This window comes from Antennarius striatus, chromosome 15, assembly GCF_040054535.1.
Source record: "Antennarius striatus isolate MH-2024 chromosome 15, ASM4005453v1, whole genome shotgun sequence".
NCBI classification, from domain to species: Eukaryota; Metazoa; Chordata; class Actinopteri; order Lophiiformes; family Antennariidae; genus Antennarius; species Antennarius striatus.
Window position 1 is genome coordinate 11,816,659 of NC_090790.1, and position 13,635 is coordinate 11,830,293.

At 39.0% G+C, this 13,635-nt stretch overlaps 1 protein-coding gene across 2 annotated transcripts; it reads right to left on the reverse strand.

Moving 5' to 3' along the window:
* Positions 1 to 3,185: 3,185 nt before the first annotated feature.
* On the reverse strand, positions 3,186 to 13,008 carry ggt1b (gamma-glutamyltransferase 1b). 2 transcript variants are annotated; one of them, XM_068334826.1, is made up of 13 exons: positions 12,966 to 13,008; positions 9,463 to 9,651; positions 9,110 to 9,240; positions 8,933 to 9,022; positions 8,608 to 8,800; positions 8,351 to 8,511; positions 7,713 to 7,862; positions 6,505 to 6,641; positions 5,021 to 5,208; positions 4,791 to 4,921; positions 4,219 to 4,331; positions 3,957 to 4,070; positions 3,186 to 3,443 (listed from the first exon to the last, which is right to left on the reverse strand). In XM_068334826.1, exons 2-13 carry the CDS (start codon positions 9,621 to 9,623, stop codon positions 3,297 to 3,299), a joined length of 1,716 nt encoding a protein of 571 aa, XP_068190927.1. In that variant the 5' UTR covers positions 9,624 to 9,651; positions 12,966 to 13,008; the 3' UTR covers positions 3,186 to 3,296. The 2 variants fall into 2 exon arrangements, with proteins under 2 accessions (XP_068190927.1, XP_068190928.1); XM_068334827.1 differs by lacking the exon at positions 3,186 to 3,443 and having other exon boundaries at positions 3,956 to 4,087.
* Positions 13,009 to 13,635: the final 627 nt, after the last annotated feature.

Genomic DNA, 13,635 nt, shown 5'->3' on the forward strand with positions numbered 1-13,635 from the left:
GTGACATTGTGCTTCATTGGACTATAAAGGAAAATGCCTTTTAAAGTTACCGTTTGCATTTGCAATCCAATAAAAAATACTAACACCAGGTACCATCACTAACTGATCTGATGCTTTACTTTAGCAGGGTGTCAGAGTCGTCTAGGGGGGGCCATGACGCATGGACTGTAATATTGATGAGCCACATTACAACCTGCTGGTGTGTGACGTTCACTCTTCCTCCATGTTTCTTATCAATCTCCACAAACTTCACTAAAGCCAGAAGTATACAAAGTATATTGCATGTATGCTTTTAAATAAAGTGCTTTCAAAAAGTTAAAATGATTTGATACTTTTACAGAAACAAAATAGTTATTTACTTCAGTTTTTAAGCACAGATTTGATCCAATCCATGTGAAAAAGCACCTCTCCTCAGCCGAGAGGATGAAATCGTTCACTACAGATTGCCAGAGTGGGAACAATCCAAGTATACAGTTTTTATCTATAGCATAATGTGGGAATGTTAAGCCCTTCTAATTCTAAATCTATCACATAAATCATGAATAAGTAATCTGTTACCTGAAGGCATTGCAATTTTACACTTCTATCCAGTTTAGTCCTCAGGTAACACATTAAGAACATAAAAACCTTAATCTTATTGGACACACTTAGCAAAAATATCTAAATGTTCTGTTTCATTAGAATATTGTCTGAGTTGTGAGAAATAAATAAGTGAGGACTGATACTCTTTCCTTTGAAGAGCAGCTGCTAAGCTGGTCATCCTCACAGTTACACAATGTTTGCTGAAGTACCAAAACATTTGTGAGAAATGAGCTTCTCTCACTCACCTTCAATCAAAGTTGCAGATGATTGCTATATATTACAGCCTTCACTGCCTCAAAATATATTTGCAATGCACCAGCCACTTGTTTAAGGATCTGCCTCTGAGTTCTCTGAGATTGTATCCATTTTACGGGCCAAGCATAACAATTGCGTGGGACTTTCAAACCTCCTCCAACAGCTTTGACACTTAGAGCTGATGTTAAGCTTCCTCCTGACAGACAGCAACCTTAGCCCCAGAAAGCAATGGCTGGAAATGATAAGAGTGACTCCTCCTCTGTTGGATCAAGGGTTGAAGCGAGTCCATGCAACACCTTTCCACCCTCTCCAAAAAGCATATCCACCAGATGTCTGGTGCTTTGTCCCACATTTGTATGACATAAACAACAATGCAGTGCCTGCAGCTTCTATTGTTGTATATGCTAATCTGATTATTGCATCACTGCAGTAAACAGCCCCACAGAACACATCTGAAAATATGCTGAGGACTTGTTGAATCTTGTAGATTCTTTTTTTTCTTCTTTTTTTTGAGAATAGTTTGTCACTTTCTTGTTCTGAGACTGAATGACTGTGTGTCAGGGCTTCTTTTGCTGGACTGCCGTTCTGTGTGGCTCAGATGGGACAGAGTCTAAGGGGAGTCATCTTTGATCATGTAGATTAAAATGCCAAATTATGTGCCTCTACCTAAGACTAGAAAAGTCATCCCAGTCTTTTTCGTGGAATGGGCAGCCCCTTATAAATTGACTTGTGGCTATGGACTCAAAACAGTGCATACAACCCTCTCCTGACAGGAAGCAAGAACTCACCAGCTTCTTATTATCATCAGCAATCCATGGTCCAGTAACATGAATCACATAAATAAATCCTCACCATCTGATCTGGCTCATAATTGTGTTGTACCTCTTCAACAGGTCGAGGTTATGAGGTCACCACAGATGTGCCCTCACCTCTCTGCAGCAGCGCATGATTGTGTTGCTTTATTTGAAGCAGGCATGTCTCAGACACCAGAAACCAATACCAAAATCTGGCATGATTTTCAAACCAGTTCAGCTGGTAGACTGCAAACATGTTTACTTTGCAGCAGCGAGTGACTGAGAAGTGTTAGAGGCACGACCTTGCCTCCAGCAGCAGAGCTGTGTGCACTCATAAGGGTATATTCACCAGCCAGCGATAAAGTTGCAACACGTCGACTGTAGATATAAATTTGTTGTTTGTAATGACAGGCTGGCCAAGGAAAATATCCTGGATAAGCAATTTACCATCATGTAGTAGTTTACTTGCTGGAAGCTCCAGTCACTGTCAAATAACCTGCTCATACAAGCAAGTTGCTCTTTCCTCTTCCTCTATGGTAATTCAGACATTTCACTGGAGCACCTGTTCAATGCAGTCGATATGATGGATATTACATTATGCTCACACTATCAGATTTCTCCTAAATGCAATTCTACCAAGAGGGTTAGGGGAAGAAAGTTTCTGTGCATTGGTTATTTTGTTTTTATCCTCTCATTTTGTAGAGTAACATTATTTTAGTGCCATTTTGTGTTTCTTTTAAAAGCAGAGGATGTACTACGAGGTGAAAGTATATCTTTTAGTTTATTTCTGTCAGACATGTTTGATTTGTGATGCCCTTTTATTGCTGTGGCTTGAAGAATTCTGCAAGATCCAAACAGCTGGTTAGTGAAATTAATGGGGGTCCAGATTTTAAACATGATGCACTGTCTTTGGCTGCCCTGACAGCTGTTGTCTCATCTGTTAATCTGCACTGCAAATCACAATAAGTGAAAACAGATTGCCTCAAAATTTCCAAGTAAAGTAGGTCATTAATTTTCATTATTTATTCGTCTTCCGAACTGCTTTATCCGCCGTACTTGGTCACAGGGAGCTGGGGTCTATCCCAACTGTCTTAGGGCGTGAGGCTGGGGAAACTCCAGGCGCGACGCCAATGCGCCGCAGAGCCAAACAACCACGCACACACACTCACACACTGCAGGCAATTTGTAACGGCCAATTAACCTTAAGAGCATGTTTTTGGAGGTGGGAGGAAGCCGGAGAGAACCCACATAGACCCGGGGAGAACATGCAAACTCCACAGAGTGGGATTCGAACCCGGAACCCCCTCGCTGTGCAGCGCTACCCACTGTACCACCGTGCTGCCCTGTCATTAATTTTAAGTTGGTAAATCTTAAAAGCTGTTTTTACCTTTAACAACTTGGAAACAAGAGTGATTGACTTTACTTACAAAAAGAAAAAGAAATTCAAGTTTATAAACTGTACTCCGTAGAATAAGCAAAGTTTAAGAATTGTTCTAACAACAGAGGATGGAATTTATGTCATTAAGAACACAACAGACACAAATTCACATTTATTTTGTTCATTTTTAATTCTCAGACTGATTAAGTTACAATAAATACTATAACAATATTAATACTTCTACATATGAACCAATTTGTCCTCAAAGACCTCCATCACTCGGCTCACTAGTAGCCTGCAGGATATGACCATTTTCGAGGATCTGACTCAGCCTGGATTCCTTCATCATATCGAACGACTGCCTGCACCACGGCCCCCGTTGATTGGAGTTGCTCTATCTCGTGGTTCTTTAATGCCAATCCTGTCAGGATTTCCTGCAAGCAAGAGGATAAGAATATATATGCATGGAACCCAAAGAAAACTGAGCACTTGTGATATACACAGAATATTCTGTACCATACAATTGATGAGCCAAAATATAGTTGCTTATAAAAAACATGTTGGTGTGTTTTTATAAAGAATTCATAATAATTCTGTGAAAGGATCTGTGAAAACATGAGGACTTTGATGAGGACTTTGTGATGCGTTATTTCCATTCTGTGTTATCCTTATACTGGAATTCATAACAAATAGTACCAAAAAACTCAAGTACAACCATTTATTATGTCTTTTCTTACCCAGACCATGAATTAGCCTGTCACCATAACACTGTTTCTCATAATACACACATCCGTGAACATAAACATGATCAATAGCATGTGCTGCTGGTTATGAAGGAGATATCAGGCCTCAGTGCCAGCTGGATATCTAGATGAAGGGTTTTTTTCCTTACACACTGCATCACCCAGCGATTAGTCACATGTATTACTATGCATCGTGACACCTACTTTTTCAAAGCCAGGCTCTGCTGTAGTCGCGTTGGGGCTCAGCTGGTTGTGTAGCCTTGGATCAATCATTGCGTTTTTCAGGTCGTAGTCAAAGAACAGTACTTTGAGAATCATCTACAAGACAACAAACACTTCAACCAATGATGAGAGAAGATATGAAACGAACTTTCCCAGATTCAAAGCTGTTTTTTTTATTTTTATTTATGCACATACTTAAAATGCTTACTAGATTATCAATTTCCTACCGTGGCCTGTGTCTTACCTGAGCAACTGCAGTGATGATTTTGGACCCTCCTGAGGCTCCCACCACCATCTTAACTTTGTGGTTTTTGTCAAAGAGGATGGTTGGACACATTGAAGACAACGGTCTTTTTCCTTAACAGAATTGAATAGTTGTTTTCATGTTAATAAGCTCAATTTAACAATGAGCATGTTATTTCATATATACAGTACTGTAATATATAAGATAAAGATAAAAATGTAGTTTGTATTGGCATTTATCAGTTTACACATATTTTTTTCACTTTGACATCAAACAATCTTCTCTTCATTCTAATCTACATAAAATCTACTCTGATTTAATGTAAAACAACAAATAATGGAACTTTCCAAAGTGTCAGAAACCAGAATCTAATGCAGTGTGTGACCTTCAATCAGAACATCCAGTCTGTATTACAATAGGACTTCTTTAGGTACTGTGCGTGTGTGTGTGTGTGTGTGTGTGTGTGTGTGTGTGTGTGTGTGTGTGTGTGTGTGTGTGTGTGTGTGTGTGTGTGTGTGTGTGTGTGTGTGTGTGTGTGTGTGTGTGTGTGTGTGCATTAGTGTTAATTTAACCTGGCCGGATGAAGTTGTTCGGTGAAGGTTGATATCCGAAGCCATTTGAATGATTAGCAGGGGAGCTGAAGTCATCCATCTCATTGTTCAGGAGAATCCCCGTCGATCTTGACATGACTTTGGAGCCAAAGCTGTTTAAAAAGATGAACTATTCAGATATCAGGGCTCAAGACTGATTAAGACACGTTGCATTCTATATAAATTTGTCTTGGTCAGTTAGAATGTGGTACTAGTGATTGATGGTGCTGGTGACGGCCACGGCGCTGCCATCCTCTGCTAACACTGAGAGATGTGATGTCCCATTGTCCTCAGGTAGGTAAAACTGTGGCTCATAATAGCTTATGGGATGTGTTGTGTCATCTGTGATCTTCCTGTAGAGTTCCTCAGCATACAGAGGTGAAGTCATGTTGTTGATGACCTTTGGAAGAGAAAGTGGGAAAATGAAAATGATACAAAAATCTCAAATAATTCAGAGAAAATTGTTATTTCTGGGGAATGTTACTGGGTAATGTCACACATACATAATTTTATATTTCATGAAATCTTTTTTTGAAACTATAATTGTTATGGTTGTATTCAGAGAAAATTTGATAAAATCATGTAAATACTTTCTAATGGTTTAATAATTAAAAATTCAATACTGACCTGAAGAGTGATTAAAAAGTAATTATTCCCTTCCTTTTCAAATGAATGTCAGTGAGGACTAAAGGTGTAACAAATCAACTGCATAATCTTTTTTTTTAAATATTATGTCCACTTTCAACTTTACCTTCATTGTCAGCTCATAACGGTAATGAATTTCAGGATTTTATAACTACAGTCCATAATTCATTCATTTTCTCTAACCATCCTTATCCGCTTGCCTCATTGAACTTCCTGTGGAATCTCTGCATGGCAAAGACGAAACCCAATATTACATAAAAAACTGAATTGGATCTATGAAGCAGGTTATTACACGAACTCACTCTGGAGCGGTTTCCTGTAAAATGATCATTGTTGCGCTTACAAATATAAATGAAGGCTCTTCCCTGAAAGAGTTAAGTTGTCATATCAACAACATCCAGAAAAACCACTGACTTCTGTGGGTCTGACCTAGAGAAGAGTTCTTTAGTCTGACGATTCCACATTTTAAATAACTTTAAGGTGGCATTTGCTGCTGTTCAGATAACGTTTGATGGCATCCTTGCCCATTCAAGCAGGAAAAGACCAAGCTACGTCCTGCATGCCAACAGGTTTCCTGTTTCACCTCAAAGCATCAAATTTGAAAGGAGCACATTTATAAATTTGAGCAGTTTGAACATTGTGTACTGTGTTTGTTTTCAATTGTATTTCAGTTAAAATTCTTAGTAAATCACGTTGTATGTAGTCTGTTTTCATTAACAATTTACAAGGTGTCCTTGATTGCCAAGAAAGGCACCTTTAAATAAAATATATTATTTATTATTATTATTATTCTTATTATGCCCTTGCAAAATATTCACTTTAAGCCAACATGTGTAAAATTTGAACTTGTGAGACTTTGGTAGTCTGAAGTTGCATCGCTCACCACCTCCTTTAAAATATGTAAAGGAAGGTAAACAGGTATAAAGCATTAGGCCTAAAGCTTTTTCCCTGCAGAAATAACAGTCTGTTTCTACTGAGTGCAATAAGGTCTTACAAAATAATACCATTCCCCAGAAACATTAACGGTTTGTGTTTAGCACTGATTATCTACCTCTGTGATGTTGAGAAAGTTAATGTCTCCAAGTAAGGTCCTCTTTGCATAAGCAAATCGAAAAGCCTCAATAATGCGATGGTAGGTCAGGATCTTCTTCTCTGTGCTTGACATGCTATCTGAGGTGAAGTTGTACCCTGTGGGAGATGTAACAGTCATTAGCAGCTCCAGGGAAACCACAACCTCACTCATCTGTCTTCATTCAGCTGGCTGTCCGGGAAGCAGGCACCTGAAATGGACTTGACCCAGCCAGTTCCTGTGTGATATTTAACTTAAAAGCTGCTGTGACTGTTCTGTGAGCTGACACACACACAAAAACAGGAGGAAGGTTCATGGGGAACAAGAGAGGTTGAGTTAGATGGGTTGCAGCTGGGCGAGAGAGGCAACAGTAACTACAACTCAGCAGGATAGATGCTTTTAGCATTGGCTGTGTGCATGAAGCCTCCACCACTTGACTGTGTCCAATGAGAGCTAAATTGGTGGGATTAGTCTTTGTGTGTGAGGTTGGGGGCATGGTGAGTGGGTGGCCAGTCAGTGGAGAGGAAAGGTTTGATTAATTACTGTGGAATCAAGTTTCACTTGGAGTCCTCAGAAGCAGACAGTGTCACAATTCTGCAAATTAATAGGAGACAATGACTTCAACAGAGACAGGCTGAATTTTCAGCAATAACCAATCATCCTAGAGAAAGCTGGAGCAGTTAGTGGCGTACACAGACACGTATTATTAGATAACAGTCAGGTTCATGAACATTCCATCTCAGGCAGTGACAGGAAAGAACACAGGCGCCGGTCTTTTTCTACCCACCATACACCCTTCAGGTCAGACAGTTTTAACTTCATTCTCCAAACAGTTGCATAAATTCGGGTTTAACATTCTTTGACATGAATTTGATGCGGGTTCAATTTATGATCATACACGAAATTAATTTAAAGCTAATTTGCGAAAATCTACATTTTGCTTTCACACAGGGCTGAAAAAAAAAAATCAAACTTGGGTCACTTCAGATGGAGTGAACATTCCCAGCACAGTTAGTGCGACTACAGGAGTAGTTGAAGAAGTGAAGCCTTTTATATTTAGAGCAGATTGGTTCTATCAACAGGCTCAGTGGAGTCATTCAAGAAGCAGTGATGTGTGAAGTGAAGGCAGCTCAAATTAAAACACATTCTCTCCAGCTCAGGGTGTTTTTGGACTGAGCATCAAGGCTTACCATTCAAGATGTTAAATATCAGCGAGAGTACAGGACCGCTAGCGGGGGCATTGGGAACAACCATGGTGTACTCTCCCACATTCACCCTTATAGGTTTCTCATCCAAGAGAGGCTCATAATCCCTCAGATCCTCCATTGTGATGATACCGCCTGAACACAAATTGACACTCGCTGTGAATTTATACATTTACATGTCTAGAAATACCAATCCTGAGTAATGTGAAAATTAGATGTGCAGAGAGGAGCAATATATGCTCAGGACATATAATTCGATATGCTATATTATAGAATATCAAGTTATATGTCCTGAGGTCTTTTAGCCAGTAATTTAATTATGATAGAAATGACTTCATGCTGCAGCATTGAAACATTAATTGGTACGTACAGAAACATGACCGCTGTGCAGAAATGTTGTGTCAAATATAAAATTAAGTGCAACTTCTCAACTTATGACCTATAGAAATGTATATTCCTTCTTGCCTCTATTAGGTGTGTTTCATCTTTTGGTTTCTACAAAGTAAAACAGAATAATAAACACAGAAAGTGTGCTTTTCCTGATGTTCTGAGATGATGAATGGGACAAACAAAGCCGCTGCATTCATCAACTCTCTAACTGAAATAAACTAATGAAATTCTACCTGCTGCTTGAATATCTGCCACAAGGTCCTGAGCCATTTGTCCCTTATAAAAAGCATCTGGACCCCCCTCAGCTATTTTCCGATACGTCTCGGCAAGCTTGGTAAACTTGATTTTGTCATTTTCACGCAGGACACCATGTTTTTTCCTGCAAAACACTTCACTGAAAGAGAGGCAGTAAAAAAGTATGGTATATTGTTAATGTGTGTTGTAAATTTGAATGTTTCATTGATGAACGGTCATTTAGGGGGTCTCTCACCATAAGGCTATGTCATTCATGATGATATCTTTCTTTTCTTCCAAAGCAACGGCGAGAGCCTTGCCCACTTCAAAACCTTTTTCTGCCAGGTCAATGCTCGGCTGGAACAGGTCTTTCCAAGGCAGCCTGCCATGTCGTAGATGAGCCATCGCGTAGCCTCTAATCTCACCTGGTACAGCAATAGCCAGCCCACCTACCAACAATTAAAATTCATTCATCATAATGTCAGGTCATTGGTGCATGAGCTACTGTGGGGTCACAAGGTCGTCCTCTGTTCCTTTTTCTGATTTCCGTGTCTGATAACACCAGTTAAACATTACTGTACCTATCATAGATAAATCTTCACTGTTTCCAAACATGCTTTCAGTTGCATTGCGTGGCGCTACCTCCCGAGCATCAATGGTCTCAGTAATCCCTGTTTATAAAAACAAAAAGAAGCATGCAGACTCCAGATGATCCATATATTTGCTGATATTGAGGTGTGTTGAGAACAAAGACCTACCAGTTTTTGCATCATAGATGGTGAAAAAATGTCCACCTCCAATGCCTGCACTGTGAGGGTTCATAAGTCCAACACACAGAAGAGCAGCTATTGCTGCGTCTACTGCCGTCCCGTTCTTCAACAGTATGTCTCTAAGGTAAGGTTAATTATAGGGCATGGATTCAGAGAAAGAATGGTTGATGCGTTTTTTATGTAAAGAAATTAAATTAAAGCTTTGCAGGGGTTTACATTGACAATAAATTCTCCTGCGTGAGCTAAAGCAGGCTTTATGCATGTCTACGTGCATGTAGGAGTGTGTTTCCAGTAGAGCAAATGCTCTGTCCTGGAGGATGTTTCTGCATGTGAGCTCTCACCTGCCAACCTCTGAACAAGGCCCAGCATCTGCTGCCACAGCTGCCTTGAAGTGCAGCTGCTTGCTTCTTGTCTTCCCCACACCGTAGAAGACACCCAAAAAAGTGGCGACGCAAGCCACAACCAGCATCGCCATAGCCACAAAAACTGTCTTATTCAGCATATTTACATCAGTTGCAATAAATACTGGCCTGTCAAGACAGAAAACACGATAAAAATTCATGAACATGCCTGTGCAAAAAGCTACAAGCAAAACCAACCACACCTACAAATCATGAGACTTATTATTAGGCTCCGTCCACACGATGCCGGAACTTTTTGAAAACGCAACTTTTTTGTTGCGTTTACGCCAGCCGCCCACAAGACAACGCAGATATCTGGAACGAAAGCGCAACTTTCTGAAAACTCTGGCTGTGGTGAAATTTTTCGAAAAGGCCGGGTCTGCGTTGTCCATGTGGACGCTGTACCCACAACTTTTTATATCCAGGAGGCGTTTCCATGGGGACGAAAACCACTGTGACGTCATACATGTGATCCGTGTCTACATATAAAACGGGAGCTAAAACCGGCTATTTTCTAACGTATAACAGCTCCACGTCAAAGATGTGTCGATAAACATGCTTAAAACTTGAATATTTGTTCGCCTGTTTCTTTCTGTATGAGTCATAAAGTTTATATATTTATTTATTTATTCATTCATTCATTCATTCATTCATTCATTCACGTTCCTCGCCAAAGACGCCAACATCAGTTCAGGGTCAGACCGGGACGCGCTGCCCGCTGGTGCGAGAACTCTGATGGAGGTCGTCCTCCAGGAGGAATGGCGTGAATTTGTGCACGTCCCGGTCCTCTCTCCTGTCGTTCTCAGGAGTGGTCTTGCTTGTAAACATGTTGATCAATGCACTGATGCGGATACGTGTGGACAAAGATTTTTTTCGAAAACGGTGTCGTGTGGACGGTAATCTTTTTCCATGCGGGGTGAAAAAAGTTGTGGACGGGGCCTGATGAAATGTTACTTTTAACTTTAAAGCAACATTATTTAGTCCTAAATTAATATATTAATTTTTAATGCTGAAAACAGCCTCATTAAAGATGCCTGATGGAATTTCGGTCTTCGTATTGGGGAACAGAAGATGACACTGTGGCCATACTTCACACTTGTTATAATACTGATTTAAATATTCGGTGCCGACCTTTAAACTGCGGCCCCTGAGCAGATCCTGTGTGCTACGAGTCTGATGGGGGTTTTTTTTACGCATCAGGGGTTTGTTCTCTCCTTGTGTTCTATCAGGCAGTAATTGTAGTGACAAAGTGTGTTCAGCGGCGATGAATCCCGAGAAATGAGTAATGTTAAATGTAAGTGAGTAACTAAGGTCAACAGACCGAAGGACAACTTTAACTGGGGCCTAAATGACTCACTTGCTTCTCTTTACGTCAAAAGCTGCTGGTGTCTTCACAAAACCAAAAGGTGCATTTTTATTGTAATTTTGTAATTTTCTATTCTTTTTTTGTACTTTTCAACATGAGTCTATTAGGGTTCATGTGATCAGCACACAGTTCCCCCTATTCAACGGAACCATAGTTAGTTACTGTTTACCAGAGGAAGATTTCTAAATGGCTCTGACTCCGATGATTAGTTTTCCTTATGATAGCATGATGATAAAAGTAAAAAATACACATCATATCAAGTTAAATTACTTTAAGGCTTCCAAATGCAAAAGCTTTAGATTATTATGCCTGATAAGTTAAAATGTCATGTCACGCGCCCAGCTGCTATGACAATCATGGAAAACAGCAAACATTCAGTAGAACAATAACTTGACTTGCGGACTTTGCATCTGGCTAGGTTAGGGTAGTGTATCCTGTTATAGAATTATGGTATGAAGAAGATGAGGAACCTTCAGTTTCTTTAAACTCATCTTTCCACTTAATGCTCAAAAATAGAATTAATCTGAAATTCAAAATATCGCAGTGTACTGCTACAAAATAGTGTTCGTATGTGTAGAATGTTTGACGATGCTAGAATGTTCAGTCTGCCAGATAAACTCTGGACAAAACGATCATTTGGTTAACCTTAAAAGTCAAGTTTCCATAGAAACAAGTAAAAATATGTTGTTGTTTTTTTAGTTAATGACATATCTGCTTTTTATTGTCAAAGAAATTAGCAATTATATCAAAATAAAATTATGGTGCAGAAGATTCTAACTATTGCTTTAGATTCTGATTATAGCTGAAATTCCACTTATCAAAAGTTTTTGTATTTTTTTTTTTAAAAAAGGTGTAACTTTTTTTTATGTCAGATAATGTTAACTGCATGACTAAATCAAAAAATCAATAGCAATTGTGCTTTGATGATTGTGGGGTTTTTCCCATTAATTTATTACTGGTGCCTATAGGGAACCAGTCCCCTTTCTATATTAAATACATTAAGGATGAGTAAACAACACAGTGCCAATTCACTGCTGTACTCGCTGCCCACTACTAAACTCACAATGAAGTTTCTATCAATCATCAATAATAATCTGATAATCGAATGCAAAGGTCCTGCTCATCAAATAAGGAAATCAGTAAAGCAGGAACTATAAATAACACCATGATAGCCAAGCCAAGATGTCTTTCAATATATACAGTATATACATACGTGTGTGTGTGTGTCTGTGTCTGTGTGTGTACAGTGTTTAATTCCTTAATGCTTCTGACAGACACATACAACGTAATGTAATTAATTTTAAAGATACTCTATCACTAAATACTACATACTATAACTATTAGTGCTACTATAACAACACACAGAATAACAATGAAAACAATGTTATTCCTCATTGTTTCCAATAAAAACACACATAATGCAATTGGAAGCGTTTCTGAAAGATATCTGTATAGCTTTATAGTTTTACAATTTCCGCAGTTTTTATTTACTTATTTATTAGCTCATTGCACATACCTGTTTATATTGTATATTTTTGTTTATTGTATATTTTACCCCTTTATGTGCTTTAAATTGCCCCTTTGCAACGAATAAAGTTTTTTTAATTGAATTATTACAGGTAATTGTGCCCTCATTGGTAAAGTCATCAAATAATTTACCATTAAGAAAGGGTTTTGAAAAGTGAATAGACTTGTTTCTCTACTTAACCCGTGTACTGTAAATGTTCCCTCTTGCAGTGTTTCAATAGATAATAATATGAAGAATGAGAAAGGCCTGGAGTATCTGAGCTCAAGATATCACTTATTTGTTCTGAGCCCTAAAACCCTCAAGCAGTTAGTCTGGAGAGTTACCTGCATTAAAACAGTTTAAGCAACACACAACACATAAAATCTGTGAAAAATGATGCGTGACTTTGCAAAGATACTCCAACAATTATTAAATAAAATAAGTTATTTTCCAAAGCTATAGAACATGCAGAGAATTTGGAGAAATAAAAACCTCGCCTCAGATTTCATTTCAGCTTCGTGTAATATTAGCTGAGCATTATCTCACATGTAAAACAACATTCTGTCTTACCTTGATGCTTTCCAGGGAGCCTTAGCAAAGTTTGTCTTTGCTGCTGACAGAAGGACGACACTTATAAGCTTATTGTGACACTCAATATGTAACTACTACAAAGTCATTAAACTTTAACCCATTCCGTCATAAAACACTTAACCTGTCCTGTGAAAGGAAGGAAAATAGAAGATGGGGACAATATGACGCATTAGATTTCTCATTCAGATGACAGCTGTGACCAGTCATCACGTAAGTTTATAAAATACCACAGAGTGATTGAATGACCTTAGAGCTGTGAGGAAACTAACATTCAATGAATATGGACCTAAAACTTATCTGCAGCAGGGATTAACAATTGACCAAGGTTACAGTTCATTCTCTGTTGCAGTGCTCACCTATTTGAGGCAAAGGTGAGCTGGCAGGTCTTCAGACTGCTGATGGTTCATTTCAAATGGATGAGTTATGACTGTCAGGTGTCACCAGCTCCCATAAAGATGAAGTCAGGACCTAAAACGGCTCTGATGCAGCAGTGGGAGAAAGAACATTTAAAAAATTGTTAGAAAGTCAGATGAGCAGGCTGAACTTATCTGGGCTAATTAATAACTGCAGGACAGGTTTTGCAGGATGAAGACCAAAATACTGTAATTACTACTAACGCCACAACTGACTCAGATAAGCCAACGTCATT